Source organism: Crotalus tigris, unplaced genomic scaffold, assembly GCF_016545835.1.
Source record: "Crotalus tigris isolate CLP2741 ecotype Arizona unplaced genomic scaffold, ASM1654583v1 scf7180000021363.294534, whole genome shotgun sequence".
Taxonomy (NCBI): Eukaryota; Metazoa; Chordata; class Lepidosauria; order Squamata; family Viperidae; genus Crotalus; species Crotalus tigris.
Window position 1 is genome coordinate 241,843 of NW_024098473.1, and position 16,637 is coordinate 258,479.

Consider the following 16,637-nt stretch of genomic DNA (forward strand, 5'->3'; position numbering starts at 1 on the left):
TGGACAATCACTTAAATATGAGCCAGCAGTATGCTGCAGCTCCAAAAACCCAACACAGTTCTAGACTGCATTAACAGAGGGATAGAATCAAGATCATGTGAAGTGTTAATATCACTTTACAATGCCTTGGTAAGGCCACTCTTCAAATACTGCATCCAGTTTTGGTCACCATGAAAGATGTTGAGACTCTAGAAAGAGTACAGAGAAGAGCAACAAAAATGATTAGGAGACTGGAGGCTAAAACATATAAGGAACGGTTGTTGGAATTGGGTATGTCTATCTTAATGAATAGAAGGACGAGGGGTGACATGATAGCAGTGTTCCAATATCTCAGGGGTTGCCATAAAGAAGAGGCAGTCAAGCTATTCTCCAAAGCGCCTGAGGGCTGGACAAGAAGCAACAGATGAAAACTAATCGAGAGAAGCAACCTAGAACTAAGGGGAAACTTCCTGACAGTTAGAACAAATAACGAATGGAACAACCTGCCTCCAGAAGTGATAAATGATCCAACACTGGAAGTGTTTAAGAAAAAACTGGCCAGCCATTTGTCCGAAATGGTGTAGGGTTTCCTGCCTGAGCAGGGGATTGGACTAGAAGACCTCCAAGATCCCTTCCAACTCTTTCTATTCTATTCTATTCTATTCTATTCTATTCTATTCTATTCTATTCTATTCTATTCTATTCTATATGCCTGACTACATATATTTAATAAATTTGTATTCAAAAATATGCATATTAATATATGGCAAATATATTATTATAAATTAAGTCATAATACTTATAAGGTACTTATGCTACTTTGTGGAGAAGAAATTCTCAACTGGCTTGGTTTGTAAATGCATTCCCGAAGGAAATTAGATAGAATGAAGAGATATAAGTTCAAGAGTCGTAGTAGAAATGATTTCATCTTTTAACTTAAAAAAGAACTCAAAAAAACAAAAGAAAAAAATTCCTGTATTCTTATAAAGACTACATCATTTAAAAGATGCACCTGTATTTGTATCTTTGAAACAAAATATATCAAGATTGAAATATGAGTGAGTTTCATCCCTTTATATTTTCACATTTTAATGAGAATATTTTTCCCTAGAACCCATTAGAAAAAAATACTCTAAAATTACTGTTCTACTTGAAATATTTTTCCAATCAATTCTCAGTTAGGTGGTTCTTTGTTTGTGTTATTTTAAGCTCCTTTGCATAGTTAGTTGTTTCAGATTTTGTAAAATTGTTACAAATTGCACCACTTGTCTTTTGGCTGGTGTACTTCATCCTATTGATTAATATTCAATATATTTTGTCTTCATTTGTCTTTCATGTGCATGGAAAGGATAAATGAGAATATAAGATTTCTATCTAGGTAGATGCAAATATACTGTAGATAAAAATATAGAAGTAAATATAGATACTCTTTAAAAGGGTGTTAAAATGTATTTCTGCAGTTTTTCCAAGTTCTCTCAGCTTCCAAATAATTTTTGAGAGGATTTGCTCAGATAGAAATATTAAAAATCATTTTTACTTAAGGCAAAATTCTTCAGTGACCTAAAGAAGCTCAAATCTACATTGCTCTAAAGAATGCACATTATGTTCAAACCTTTTTTACTGTTTCTCTCCAAATCATGAAGTAGTTTGTCCAGATATGAATAGATGGTCCACAAAAATGGTTATTATATTTCAAAATATTTTCTACAGCTTGGAAGAAAAAAACAAAAGCAATTACTTCCTTGTGATAAAAAGATGTAGTTTTGAAAATGGAAATCAATATTAATTGTGATATCATAAACTTTGGGGATGAACTGACTTTATTTCTATCTATTAAATGAAATGACAACAGCATTCTACATTACTGGACAAACATCAAAAATCATTTTGGAAAATAACTTTCAGTAAGTGTTTTTATGACAGTATCAATGATCCAAGTCTATTAAAAATAAACTCACTCTGGAATTGTACAATTTTCTTAGAATTGTAATTCTTGTAAGAAGGTCAGGATTTGCATTTTTCCTGATTTATTATTTTATTTACATTTTAAATACTTTAATACTATAAAGCCTATAGTATAGGTGTAAGGTGTTTCCCTAGTTGGCTGTTACTGAGATAATGAGCATATATTCTGGATTCTGAATTATTTGCTGCCTTTGAGTGATTTTTAAACCAAATAAAATATATTACACAGAAGATTATCCATCAACATTTGGAATGTTTCTAAAAAATATAGTTTCCCAGAATATATTAATTCCTTAATTAATTTTTGTCTCAATTAAACATACTAATAGGAGAATTGAAAACTGTGAAAAACCAGTTAAAACACATAAAAAAGAATCCAGTAAACTATCCCTTTGCTAATAGGTTAACCCTTTGTTAAGTGGTTTCATTCTTTTTTTTTTCTTAAACAAACAAACAGATAAACAAACAAACACATTTGTAATCTATTCTTCATTGTGCCCTGGAATATTTATTTATAACTTAAAGAGATAGATGCTTACATTTTTGTTTGTTTGGTTTTTTTAAAATTTGCAGTGATTATGTGCATCCTATATTAAACAATATCAATTTGATTTTCTTTTGGACAGATCTTATTTTTCTTGAATAATCTGAGATGGAAAATCAAACTGAAATAAAAGAGTTCATACTCTTGGGACTCTCAAAAGATCCTCATCTACAAGATTTTCTTTTTGTCTTGTTTCTAATAATCTTTTTAATAACATTATTGGGCAACATGGTGATTATACTGGTGACCAGGATTGAGTTTACCCTGCAGATTCCCATGTTCTTTTTTCTCAAACATTTAGCTTTTGTTGACATCTGCTATTCATCAGTTACTGTCCCAAAATTGTTAGGAAACCTCATAACAAAGAAGAAAACAATTTCTTGGGAAGGATGCATTGCACAGAATTTCTTCCTTTTTCAAACTGTTTGTGCAGAAGTATTCATCCTCTCAGCAATGGCTTATGATCGATATGTTGCTATATGTGACCCACTACATTATACCATAAATATGACAAAAGAAACCTGTAGACAGTTAGTGGGTGTGTCCTGGGGCATGGGTTTCTTGTATGGTATGGTAAATGCACTGCCTTTGTTAAATCTGCATTTTTGTAGTGACAATACCATCAGACATTATAGCTGTGAACTTCCTTCACTTTTGGCCTTGTCTTGTAAGAAGAATCTCATCAATTATATTGTTCTTCTTATCTCTATTTTTATATTTGGTTTGAGTTCATTTCTTTTCACCCTGGTGTCTTACATATACATCATTTCAGCCATCCTGAAAATTAATTCAGCAGAAAGCAGACAAAAAGCATTTTCTACCTGCAGTTCCCATCTCATTGTGGTGGGCTTATTTTATACTACAGGTTTTATCCGCTATACAAAGCCAAATTTAGAATCACTCATGGATTTGGACAAAGTGATCTCTATTCAGTATAGCATCTTAACACCAATGTTGAATCCCATCATATATAGTCTCAAAAACAAAGAGATCAAATCTGCTTTGGTGAAACTGTTTGGAAAATATAACCCCATTTTTAACCCATGAAAAATCATCTGTTGCAGTTTACTCTGAACACCATAGCTCTTCTAGGTCTAACTAGGAGGAAAATATACAGAATGATTTCCATATCTCTCCAAAGTCCCCACTAACTAAGATGGGAGGATAATTATACTTGCAATGTGAGAATCCTTCTGGCCTTTATTTGTGCCAGCTGATATAAAGCCATAGATCTCCACCAAAACATTTGCTATTTTTTAATATAGATGCAGATACACAGCTATATAACTCAGGAATTTAAATTAGTTTAATTTGTTTCTTCTTTAAGATTTTAACAAAATAGTAATCATAAAATGCTACTTAAAGATTTTTCTACACTTTCTTCTTTTGCTATATATCTGGAAATAAATAGGTTTGTGAAAAGATAAGATCTATCTTGTGAAAAAAATTGTGAAGATTTGGTTAATCTTGTTAAGATTTCTAGACTGTTCTGCCAGTTGGAATCTCTTTACTCTGAATGAAAAAAGTAGTCTGCTTACATGTTTTCCTCACACAAAATCCCTGAATGTTCTTTCTCCAATAAAAATGTGTCCCACCAAATTATGTATCTCTCTTTTTTAAAAATAATAATAATAATGCAGCTCAGCATGAATAGAACTGGTTAGTACTTGGGGATGAAAGTAGAAAAAAAATCATGGCTGATAGGGTACAAATCCAAAAGAAAGCAGTAGGAAATTATTTCTTTGCTTATGCCAAGGAAACTTATATACATTTCAATGTATGAGTAAATCTTAATATTCTAACTTGTCCTAAGTTTGACACATCTTCCTAAATGTATGTTTTCCAAGGCCTGGGGAACACCTTCTGGTATATGCATTTTTTTAAAAAAAAAATGTTGTAAGTTAATACCAACAGTATAGGTTGGGATAATGAAATGAGCAACAATGGGAAAAGTGGGTGTTAAAACAAACTTTTAATATGGAAGAACATTAATGCCTGTAGAAGGTGCTTGAAGGATGAGAGAGATCAAGGGGTTAATGAATAGAAGATTACCATATATATTCACATATAAGCACATCATCAGATTAGCTGATCATATTTTTAACCAAAATACCATGAAAAGTGACAGCTATGTATATGTAATTTTCATGGTATTTTGGTTAACATTTTGAAGGTCTGCTTAATCTTCAGATGGTCTTTTCCATAAGTATATGGAAATACTGGTACTTTTAAAAAGTGTCACATCATATATATGTAGATAATCCCATACACCGATGAATGGATAGACTGATAAACTGAACCTGAATTTTTCATTGCATTTTCACACCTATTTCTTAGTTTATTTGTGAATATATTTTCAGCAATAAACCACCTTATAAAATGTCTGAACTCACTGTGAATATTAGAGCTCTGATGCAAGAACAGCATTAGGGAACAAAACCATAATTTAGCCACTGAGAATTTATAATTCTGATATAGTAAAATTAACTTCACCAGAAGATGTTATATCATATCTAATTTGTCTTCATAATAGACACAAACTCCCTACTTTTTAGTACGTGACTAAAAAATTTAAAACATTCTAAAGGTAAAGGTTGTGTCTGACTCTAGGGGGCAGTGCTTATCTCTGTTTCTTAGCCAAGGGAGTCAACGTTGTCTGAAGATATTTGGGTCTGCAATGGCTCAGCAGTTAAAGACACTGAGCTTATAAATTGGAAAGCTGATAGCCAGATTCCAGACCCAGGACCTCAGCACCTCACAACAGGGTGAGAGCTATTACTAGCCCCAGCTCCTGCCCATCTAGAAGTTCAAAAGCATGCAAATGAGAGTAGATAAATAGATGACACTTCAGTGGCAAGGTAATAACATTCCATGTTTAAATAGAAAGGCTTTTGTTAATTGAATATTTGCTTGGCTATTGATGGAAGTGAATGCTATTCCCAACCTGAGAAAAGAGCTGGGATCCTTTAACTAAAAACAACATAGCTTTCAGGAAAGGGGCTGTGGTGTTTAGAGAGAGAGATAAAAAAAGAAAGAAAGATGTAGTGTAGATGATCTTATGGAAGACTATACTTTATGACTGGGCCACAATTTTCTATTCCTATAAAATGCAATTCCTCATCTTTATATTATTTAATCTTTTAATTACTATTCTTTTTTTTAAAAAAAATCTTTTATTAAAGATTTGAATACTGCAGCAAAAGATAATACAAATTAATGCCAAAAAGAATAAAGAAAATAGAAAGGTAAAAAATAAAAAGTTCAAAAAGAGAAAGAAAGGAAAATGAAAAGAAATAAAAACCAGAATATTTTTAAAAAGTGACTCCAAATCTTCTTGACATGTATAAATTTATTTGGTATTTCCCCACCCCCTATAAAATCCACTTCTTCCTATAATTCTCCTCTTCCATTTACAAATCTAAAAATTCATAATGGGTTTCCAAAATTTATGATAGCCAAGCCACTCCCTTGTTCACAGAAAGATAAAGTGTGGGAGGGAGAAGGACATTCAGACTTGCAAGACTGATGTCAGCCCAACAGGACAGACCACACTAAGATGTCATATGGGTTAGGACTTCTTTTATATTTATAGTTATATTAATAAAACCAGGCAGCTATTGCTACAAAGTATGTTATTAAACAGGATTAAAGTATGCCATTGTCAAACAGATACGATATTGAGTTCTTGAAGCATGTTCTCCACCTCCCCATCAGTTTAAGGTTTCATTCTTATTTGGCAAAAAAATGAGTTCATCCTGTTATACAGTATATTATTGATACATTCTTGATACATTAACATTTTATGTAGACTTTTAATATTATTTGAAATGTTGCTGCTTTAAGAAAAACAAACAAACCCAGTGGTGGGATTCAAATATGTGAACAACTGATTCTCTGTGTGATGCTGCTTCCAGAAGTCCATTCTGGGCCTGGGCAACAAAAAAATAGCTACTGGTTCTGCTGAACAGGTGCGAACCAGCTGAATCCCACCACTGAACAAACCCCTTTGGATATATCTAAACTGTACATATCATTAGTTGGGAAGGATGTATTCCGTATTGGTGTCCATTCTTCTGAATTCCAGGAGGAATTGCAGCATCAACTTACTCCTTTTCTTTTTTCTTTTTAATTTAAAAAGTTTTATTAACAATTAACAGAATAAACCCACTAACCCACCCATCCCCACCCTCCTACCCCCCCCCACTTCCCAGAGCTGAGTACAGGGTTATTACAAACATATTAAACATAATCTAATTAAATTTAACAAATAGGTTAAACATAATCTAATTAAATGTAACAATTTATACAACAACTAAATTCGTACTTAACCCGTAACTCCCTAAACCTTAATAACATATTATAAACAAATCCCTTTTTAAACAATTATTATAAAAAACCATAATAATAGTAAATAAACTAAATAATTCCAATTATAAAATATTATTAATAATATTTATTATATTAAAATTTAATCATAGAATAAATGGAAATTTTTAGTTCTATATTTAATCTGAATATAATCTATCCATCTTCTCCATACCATAATATATCTTTCTTGTGTATGATCCTTTAAATAAGCAGAAATTTTAGCCATTTCTGCTAAATTAGAAACCTTAAGTGTCCATTCTTCTATTGTAAGCAACGAATCTTTCTTCCAATATTGACCTATCAATAGCCTTGCTGCTGTAATTAAATTCAATATTAAAATAGTTTCTTTGACATCAAAATCCTCAAAAATCCCTAATAAAAATAGTTGAGAAGTAAACTTTATCTTCCTTTTAAAAATAATTTGAATGTTCCACCAAATCATAATCCAAAAAGCCTTAATATTTTTACAAGTCCACCAAACATGAAAACAAGTTGCATCAGAACTACCACATCTCCAACATTTGGGCTGTAATTTAGAGTACATACAAGACAACTTTTTAGGATCCAAATGCCACCTATAAAGCATTTTATAAAAGTTTTCCCTTAAATTTTGAGCCTGTGTAAATTTAACATTTCTAATCCAAACTATCTCCCATAAATCCAATGGGATCGGTTCCTGGATATTCTGAGCCCATTTAACCATACAATCTTTAACCAATTCCGTTTCCGAATCCAATTCTATTAACACATTATAAATTCTTTTTATGTGAGCCTTATTCTCATCTTTAATCTGAATAACCAAATTTTCATCTCCTAATGTTATTCCAACTTTCTTATCTAAAGTCCACCTATCCACTATTTGTAAATACTGAAACCATGACTGTAAAATATTTTCTTGCCTTAATACATCTAAACATTTTAATTGCCAGTCATTACCCAAACAAATAAGTAATTCTTTATATGAATTTTTTTCAAAATTCATCCCCTTAGAGATCCCCTCAATTGCATGTCCAGGAATCCCCCAAATAGGTATTTTATAATTTAACCTATAATAATATTTCTTCCAGACTCGAAGTAGGGCACTTCTTAAAATATGCGATTTAAAAGCCCAATCTACTTTCTTATTAAAAATTAAATATGCATGCCAACCATATAATAAATCCCACCCTTCAAGAGAAAGAATATTTTTATTTGTTAAGTTAAGCCAATCACTTATCAAAGTTAATGTGGCTGCATCATAATATAATTTCAAATTAGGCGCTTTAAGCCCTCCTCTTTCTCGAGCATCTTGCAAAATCTTAAACTTCACCCTTGGTTTCTTCCCAGCCCATATAAATTTATTGATACCCTTCTGCCACTCATCCAAATTAACATCTTTTTTTAAAAAAAAATGGGTATCATTTGAAACAAGAAAAGAAACTTTGGTAGAACATTCATTTTAACAGCTGAAATTCTCCCCAACAACAACAGTTGCAATTTGTTCCAATCATTTAAATCCTTTTTTACTTTTGTCCATGATATTTCATAATTATTCTTATATAATTTCCCATTAGAAGTGGTTATATATACTCCCAAATATTTAACGTTCTTCACTATCTGAAAACCTGTAAGTCTAACTAAAATTTCATTATCCTTCTCAGTCATATTCTTAGTCTTACTCCTTTTCTTATTATCTTTCTCCCCAGGAAGATTTCCCCAGACTTAAATGTCAATTGTAAAGATGCTGAGCATTTCATAGCTGCAATGCAACTATATTCTAGAAGGTAACTGCTTATCTCCTGTGTTTTGTGGCAAGAGGAATTATTTTTTTATTATAATATGAAAAAGATAGTTGTGTTCTCTTTTCATATTTTAGTCCTGAAATCTCTTTACAGAATTACTGGCATGATTTGGAAAAAAACAGCCTTTTTCAATAAAATGCATTAGCAGCAATTGGGTTGGGTTATCTTGGCTACCACCAAAAGTTCCCATGGGCATAGACTATTGACTTCTGCTCCACACATAGAAATGTGCGCAGAGTTCCTTCACTTCAGTGTCATTTGCTTCAATTTTTGCAATAACTCAGAGTAAATCTATAGGGCTCAAAGTGGGTTTCTTGCTGAAAAATGTGTTAATCTTATCCAGGGCTTTTTTTCTCATAGAATGCCCAAAATGGAGTTCCGGCACCTTTTTTGGATGGAACCTTGTAGGGTAGACAAGGCGGTTTGTATGATATGTGTGAGTTTCAGCACCTTTTTTTTTTTTTTTTAGAAAAAAAGCACTGATCTTATCAAAGTTGCCAGACAAACCATTCACTTGAAAAACTGGAGCTCTTGCATATATCTTTTCCATTCAGATATCTTCCAAAACCTTTCAAATACTATTTGAATCTTTCTTTCTTCAATTTCTCACAGTAAATACCATGATCTAGCCATTCCTGACTACTGTTAAAAAACAACAGCATCATGTACTTACTACTGGGACAGAATGCCAAAAAAAGTGCATGCCTGTAAAGATGAGGTGGAGGGTGAGAAAGATTTGCAAAGAAGATAGTAGCAAAACAATTCTACACTGTTGCTAAATCTACATACCATATATGCCGCCGTATTAGGCGACCCGGCGTATAAGATGACCCCCGTCTTTATATCTGGGCCGCATTCCTAGAACGCCGTCTTATACGCCGGAAACTACCAGTATTTCCAGCGTATCAGATGACTCGGCGTATAAGACGACCCCCGTCTTTGGCGCCGATTTCAGCGCTCGCGGAAGTCGTCTTATACGCTGGCATTTACAGTATATATCTAGTAACCAAAAAATCAGATTAATACAATGATGTGTTTATCAGTAAAAGGTAGGAAAGAATTCTCATTAACTACATGAATAGGAAATTAAGGAATTCTTAGAGATAACTAAGCAAGTGCATTCACATTAAAAATAATGGATAGCACAACAGTTGATAAACTGACATTTCATCTTCCAAACATATCTGTATTTTCAGCATGGCTGTCCTTAGAAACAGTTTCTCCTAATATAATACCTGACTTTAACTCATATGCAATAAACAGAGAGCATATATCATGTATACTATCACTTTCATTCCTGTGCAGTATGTGCAAACATAGTTTTTAATCTTCTTTTTCTTCTCCCTAGTGTTTTTCTACAATTTCAAAGTTCAATTTTTGGATCAACAAAGTGTTAATCCATTTGGTTTTGCCAGGAATTGACTCAGCCCTGACATCGTGGACTGAGACAGGGTGACTGGCATAAAGTGTCTCTGTCAAATTTCATGCCGAACGATTCTTGAATTATCTGAGTTGGAAAATGAAACTGTAATAACAGAGTTTATTCTGTTGGGACTCTCCAATGATCCAAGGATACAAGATTTTCTCCTTTTCTTGTTTATGATCATTTTTTTAGTCACCATTCTGGCTAATATGTTAATTATATTGGTGATCAGGTCTGAGCTTCACTTTCACACCCCCATGTTCTTCTTTCTCAGCCATTTAGCTTTTGTTGACATTTGCTATTCCTCAGTCATGTTCCCAAAATGCCGGCAAACTTTATCCAAAAGCAGAAAACGATTTCCCAGGAAGGATGCATTGCACAGATTGTCTTTTTTTTCCAAATTGCTGGTGCAGAAATGTTCATCCTTTCAGCAATGGGTTATAACCGATATGTGGTTATATGTCACCCTCTACACTACAGCAGATACTTGACAAAAGAAGTATGCAATAAAATGGTGAGTGATGCTTGGCTTCTGGGTTTCTTTCATTCTATAGCCAATGCCCTTCCTTTGCTAAATCTCAAGTTTTGCAGCAACAATGTCATTAAACACTATACCTGTGACCTTCCTCCACTCTTGCCTTTGTCTTGTGCAGAGACTCTCACTAATTACATTATTCTTCTAATATTTGTGTTTGCATTAGGTTTTAGCTCATTTCTTTTTACCCTAGTCTCTTACATTCACATCATTTCAACCATCCTGAAAATTAAATCAGCAAAAGGCAGGGAAAAAGCTTTCTCCACATGCAGCTCCCATCTTATTGGTTTAAGGGTAGCCTCCCTCTCTTTCTATGACAGCTTCTTATTTGGGGACTGATATAATATTAACTAATATTGAATAAGAGAGCCAAGATACAATAGGCTAAAATGTATAATAATATATTCAATAATATATTTAAAAACTGCTGAAAAAAGAAATATATGTATATAGATAGAAAGATAGAAATAGATATCTCCTATTTCATCAAACTATTTTAAAATGAAAGCATGCATTCCCATTTAAAATGTATTTTTTAAAAAATTGGTTCCACTAATTATATATATTATATAATTATTATATATTAAAATCTATATTACCCCAAATCTAATTTCTAAACACCCAAACACAAACACACAAGTACACATACCCACAAACATACAGCAGATATATAGAAAGATATAGATAGATAGATAGATAGATAGATAGATAGATAGACAGACAGACAGACAGACAGACAGACATAATAGACAGACCAGACAGATATCAAACTGATTATTTGCAATATCAAGTAAATGGAATTTCTAATATATTTTATACCATAATGTGATGTGCATATTTATTTGGGAAGTTGGAATCTCTCATTTAATATCAGGTACTGTTTAGAAATTCCATTAATTTTATATATCCACATAGCTGTCATCAACAACAGTCTGAGAATGTATTGCATCTTTTCATCATGCAGCTCTTTTTTAGTTGCTGCTGCTTTTGTTGTCTTTTTTTTATTGAAAATTTTTAAATTTTACAAAACAATTCCCTTCCCCAACCCCCCCAACCCTCCCATACCCTCCCCCACCTCCCAAACCTCCCATACCCTCCCCCAACCTTCCCAGAGCTGAGTACAGGCTTAGTTAAAAATTTTCAAAAAAACTTAAAACACATATAAATCCTAAGCAAGTCTAAATACATTAAATTAAACAAGTTATCTTCTCTTAAAAATAATAATTACAATCATTAAACACATTATAATATACTCTAAACATTTTCTAATATCATACTTATATTATTATCCATCATTCTTTATAAACTCCCTCCAAAACACAAATTTAAACATTACTTAAAACATTAAAATTCCCTTATACATATTTAAAGCAAAATGTTCCTTTAAATACTCCTTAGATATCTATACATACAATATAAAATCTAATCTCTCCCTCTTTCTTTATCCTAAGACACAAAAATAAACATATAAACATTCATTATACCATTAAGACTAAATACTCTTTTGAATACTCCTTAAATTGCTAAACCTAAAGTTCTTATCTAAAATTTTCATTCGATCTCCATAATCTTCTCTCCTATCAAAAAAACTTAAAACACATATAAATCCTAAGCAAATCTAAATACATTAAATTAAACAAGTTATCTTCTCTTAAAAATAATAATAAAAAAACCAATTTTTTTTATAATTACAATCATTAAACACATTATAATATACTCTAAACATTTTCTAATATCATACTTATATTATTATCCATCATTCTTTATAAACTCCCTCCAAAACACAAATTTAAACATTACTTAAAACATTAAAATTCCCTTATACATATTTAAATCTTTACCAATAACCAATTCCATCCACAATAAACACATTCCTTATCAGTCTCTCTTATCCATAAATCTCAAAAGAAGTGCTTTGAAATCTGCCCTTAAAGGTTGCTCCAAAAAGTTTATAAATCTTGCTTCTCCCGCAGACTCAGGAACCAATACTTGTGAGGCTTCCTTAACCTCCTTCTTCTGTTGCTCCTTTTCTTTACGTTTATATGTTGCACGGGTTATCCTCTGCTCCTTCATCTCAACTTGTTGAGGCCCCTCGAACTGAGATTTCCCATTTTTCATTAATATAGGCTCTTCAGACTGCAATTCTACCCTTAAAGGTTGCTCCAAAAAGTTTATAAATCTTACTTCTCCCTCAGATTCAGAAACCAATACTTGTGAGGCTTCCTTGAGCTCCTTCTTCTGTTGCTCCTTTTCTTTACAATTATATGTTGCACAGGTTATCCTCTGCTCCTCCATCTCAACTTGTTGAGGCCCCTTGAACTGAGATTTCCCAATTTTCATAAGTATAGGCTCTTCGGACTGCAATTCTACCTTCTTCTCTTCCAAAGCTTTAAACGTAATAGATGGTGATGAACATACCCCCAGGACTGAAGTGTAAAAGTCTTTTGCTTTAGAAACAGTATTAAGTCTATAACGTATCCCCAGGTAACTCACCACCATTCCAGTCGGAACATCCCATCTGAACAAGATTCGCCTCTTTTTAAGTTCATCTGCTAAAAAAGCAAACTCCTTTCTTCTTCTTAAAATTTTAGATGGGATCTCCTTTAAAATTATAACATCTTGTGAAGCAATTTGAAACCTCTTCTTATAAAAAGCTTGTATAATTTCGTTGCACAGGGATCTTTTCCCAAAATAAATTACCACATCTCTTGGCAAATTCTTTTGCTCTGCCACCACAGAGTTAACTCTAAATGTTTTTTTCAATTTAACTAAGTATTTCCTCTTTTTCTCTATTTAAAATCACAGCAAAGTCATTTACAACCATCTCTCTCAGATCTCTTTGCACAGACTCTCTCAAGCCTCTAATTCTTAAAGCATATTCCATTTGTCTATATTGAAGCATAAGAATCTCATCTTGAAAATTTTCCATCTCTTTTTCCATGCTTTCAAATTTTCCCTCCATCAATTCCACTTTTTCTACTACCTCTTCTACGCGAAAGTTCAGCTTTTCAAGAACAGAGGCAACTCCTTTTAAAGCCAAAACTATCTCTTGCCTCAAAATCTTATTATTTTCCTCTAAAATCTCTTTCATTTCTCCCCTAATTTGAGATATAACATTTCCCATCATGTCTTGCAAATCCTTCACCATTATTGACTGTGCCAAAGAAGAGGGTGAAGCTATTGATTTAGGTTGTTGCGCTGATGATAACACCGAAGAAGAAACCACCTTAGGAACTGTAGGAATTACTGAACGCTTTGGAGCCATCTTAAAAAAATCTTTACTCCTTCTTAAAAATTACCCCCCCAAAAAAAGGGGAAAAAAAAGTTAAGCAAAAGAAAAAGAGAGATTAACTCCAAAAAATCAAAAAATCCTTCAAAAGGAGATCATTATAATAAAAAGAAAAAAGTTAAAAGAAAGAAAAGGAAAAGAGAAAAAAATGATTAAATAGAAAAAATCCATTCCATTTTTTTTAAGTACAAAAAACAAAACAAAAAAGTTAAACAAAAATAATAATCCTCCTAAAATCCAAACCCAACATCAAAAAATCATTATAAATAATCAAGTCCACATTCCGTTCCAGTCAATAAAAAAAAGGAAAAAAAAACACCGAAAAGCCTGCCGATCACCATTTTACTTTCCCTTTCAACAAAGGAAAAAAAATAAAAAGAGGGAATATAAAAGTAAATCTTAAAACTTAAAATCCAAATAAGATCAGAGAAAGCAAAACCAAAATCCTCTATTCAGCTCTGTCCGCTTCTAAGAAAAACTCACCAGATCACTTTAATCGCGGAGGCGGTTGCAGCGGCTTGTTTTGTCCCTAGAGACAAAAGCAGCTGGGAAGCAGAGACAGTCTGAACTCCGTGGGAGCACTCTTTTCACCCCCCAAAAAAAGCCTTGGGGGTGCATAAGAGGCTCTACCACTATTCAGACAATCCTCTTCCCCCTCCCTTTTCCCGGGAGGGGGATTTTGAACCACTGAACAGCTGATGTCCGCTGTTCATAGCGATTCAAACACTTACCCAGGAGGATGGCTACAAAGTAGCCGCCATCGCGCGCGCAGATCCACCGGAAGTCGCTGCTTCTGTTGTCTTGATATTATTTTTTTAGTCCTAATCCACATAATCTGGTTCACATTGATAGACCTATACACAGATTAACTGGATATTTTATGGATGAAGAATTTTAAAGTGTAAATTACAAATGTTCTAAAGGTATATTTTTCATCATATAATGATAAAAACCCAGTTTATGGTTTCCGTGCTTCTTTTTAATTATTTAATGAATACTGTTTTGCTTCCTGAAATCCTGCCACAAAAGAATCTTTAACAGAGTTTGAATCAATGGAGTCTGTTAATTTGGGCTAAGTCTTTCAACTTTAGATTTTTTTTTTAAAAAAATGTTCTATATGATTTGTTTTTGTTTTTCTAAGTCATAAAATTTGCTTAATGGCGGCACCTGGGTCGGCTGCGGCTGCATTGGCTCTCGAAGGTAAAAAGTTTTGGGAGGGATACTGAGAGATATGGGCCACATGATCAGGAAAGTTTTGATGTGTTTGAGCAACATGGTTGAACCGACAGTCTTTGCTGGCATGGCAAGTTTCTAGCTGTTTCGGAACTGTTGATGAGACCATTAAAAGTCATTGGTGCTGTTTGAAAATGTTCTGCCAGCAGCAAGATCTGACTGCTGGCCCATCGACAGATTCTTATGCAAATCAGGGTTGTTTCTGAAGGAGGCAAAGGAGGAGAAGTCCCAGGGCTTATGGAGCGAAGGAACTGGATGAAATTGTCGGCAGGCCCAGAGGAAGAGAGAGAGAGGTTTTTGGAGGAATTGGTGGCAGTGGCAGTGTGCTCCAGGGCAAAAAGAAGCAAGGCCTCTTTAAGGAAAAGGTGGAAGAAAAAGGATCAGAAGAAGAAAAGGAAGCGACGTTGTCATGCAGAACACAAGCTAAATTGAGAGCTAATCCACATAAAGCTTCATTTCCATCTGTCCTGTTTGCTATTATTCACTCCCTAGAGATTAAAATGGATGATCTGAAACTTGAGCTGACCACAAACAAGGAGTGTATATTGAAGGTGGTGACCCTTTGAAAACTGTATGCAACAAAATTTTATTTTGATCTGTGCCAATTGGTGTACATTCAAAGTGACAATAAAGTTACATTATTATTATTATTATTATTATTATTATTATTGGCAATATGGTGACCTACAAGGAAATGATTAAATGCATACTTTTCAAACCTTTTTAGCCTTCTAGAGCAGGGTTTCCCAACCTTTTTGACTTTGCAGATTGGCGGGGGGAGGGGATGATTCTGCATAAGCAGTAGGCAAGCACACACATTCACACAAATGGAGCCTGCACACACACACACACTCCCTCGCTGCTCACAGAAGTGGAGATGTGCACACTCATATTCACCCACCACTTCCACAACCTAGTTCCAAATGGCACAAGGCCTGGTAGTGAGCTTCAGCCCAGGGGTTCGGGACCCCTGTTCTAGAGAGCTCTGAAGATCTAGATTCTTCCAGGCATTGGACTAGAATGGCAGGTTGCACTATAACAGTGGTTCTCAACCTTTTTAATGCCGTGACCCCCCAACCGGTCATAAGTTGAGGACTACTCAACCGGTCATAAGTGAAGGACTACTCAACTGGTGCAGCACCATTTGCAGAATGGGACTTTTGGCGGGCTCAGCAGGGCAGAGACAGCCTGGACAATTCCTATTGGCTTTTGAAAGCCAATAGAATTGGATTCTATTCAAGGGAGTCTATTCTATTGGCTTTCAAAAGCCAATAGAATAAAAGGAAGTAGCACAGCTAAGGAAAAGGGGGAAAAATGGCAGACTGCATTGTTTGGCGACCCCCGTGAAATGGTTGTTCAACCCCAAATGGAGTCCTGACCCACAGGTTGAGAACCACTGCACTATAAGGATGTTTGGTCTGGCCCCTAAGATAAAGAACAAATGTTATCCATGTTTTATGGATTGTTCTGAACCAGCTAGAGTATGAGTTACATAACCATATATGTCCTGTAAATAAATA

At 33.8% G+C, this 16,637-nt stretch overlaps 1 protein-coding gene and 1 pseudogene across 1 annotated transcript; both read left to right on the top strand.

Moving 5' to 3' along the window:
- The first annotated feature begins 920 nt into the window (after positions 1 to 920).
- On the top strand, positions 921 to 4,071 carry LOC120296608 (olfactory receptor 8S1-like). Its single transcript, XM_039318425.1, has 3 exons — positions 921 to 1,037; positions 1,690 to 1,883; positions 2,571 to 4,071. The coding sequence occupies exon 3, from the start codon at positions 2,597 to 2,599 to the stop codon at positions 3,533 to 3,535; it is 939 nt and encodes a 312-aa protein (XP_039174359.1). The 5' UTR covers positions 921 to 1,037; positions 1,690 to 1,883; positions 2,571 to 2,596; the 3' UTR covers positions 3,536 to 4,071.
- Positions 4,072 to 10,317: 6,246 nt separating this feature from the next.
- LOC120320419 lies at positions 10,318 to 10,934 on the top strand (annotated as a pseudogene).
- Positions 10,935 to 16,637: the final 5,703 nt, after the last annotated feature.

Coding starts and splice junctions, on each gene's coding strand:
- LOC120296608 (XM_039318425.1), top strand. CDS start 2,597: ATGGAAAATCAAACTGAAATAAAAGAGTTCATACTCTTGGGACTCTCA.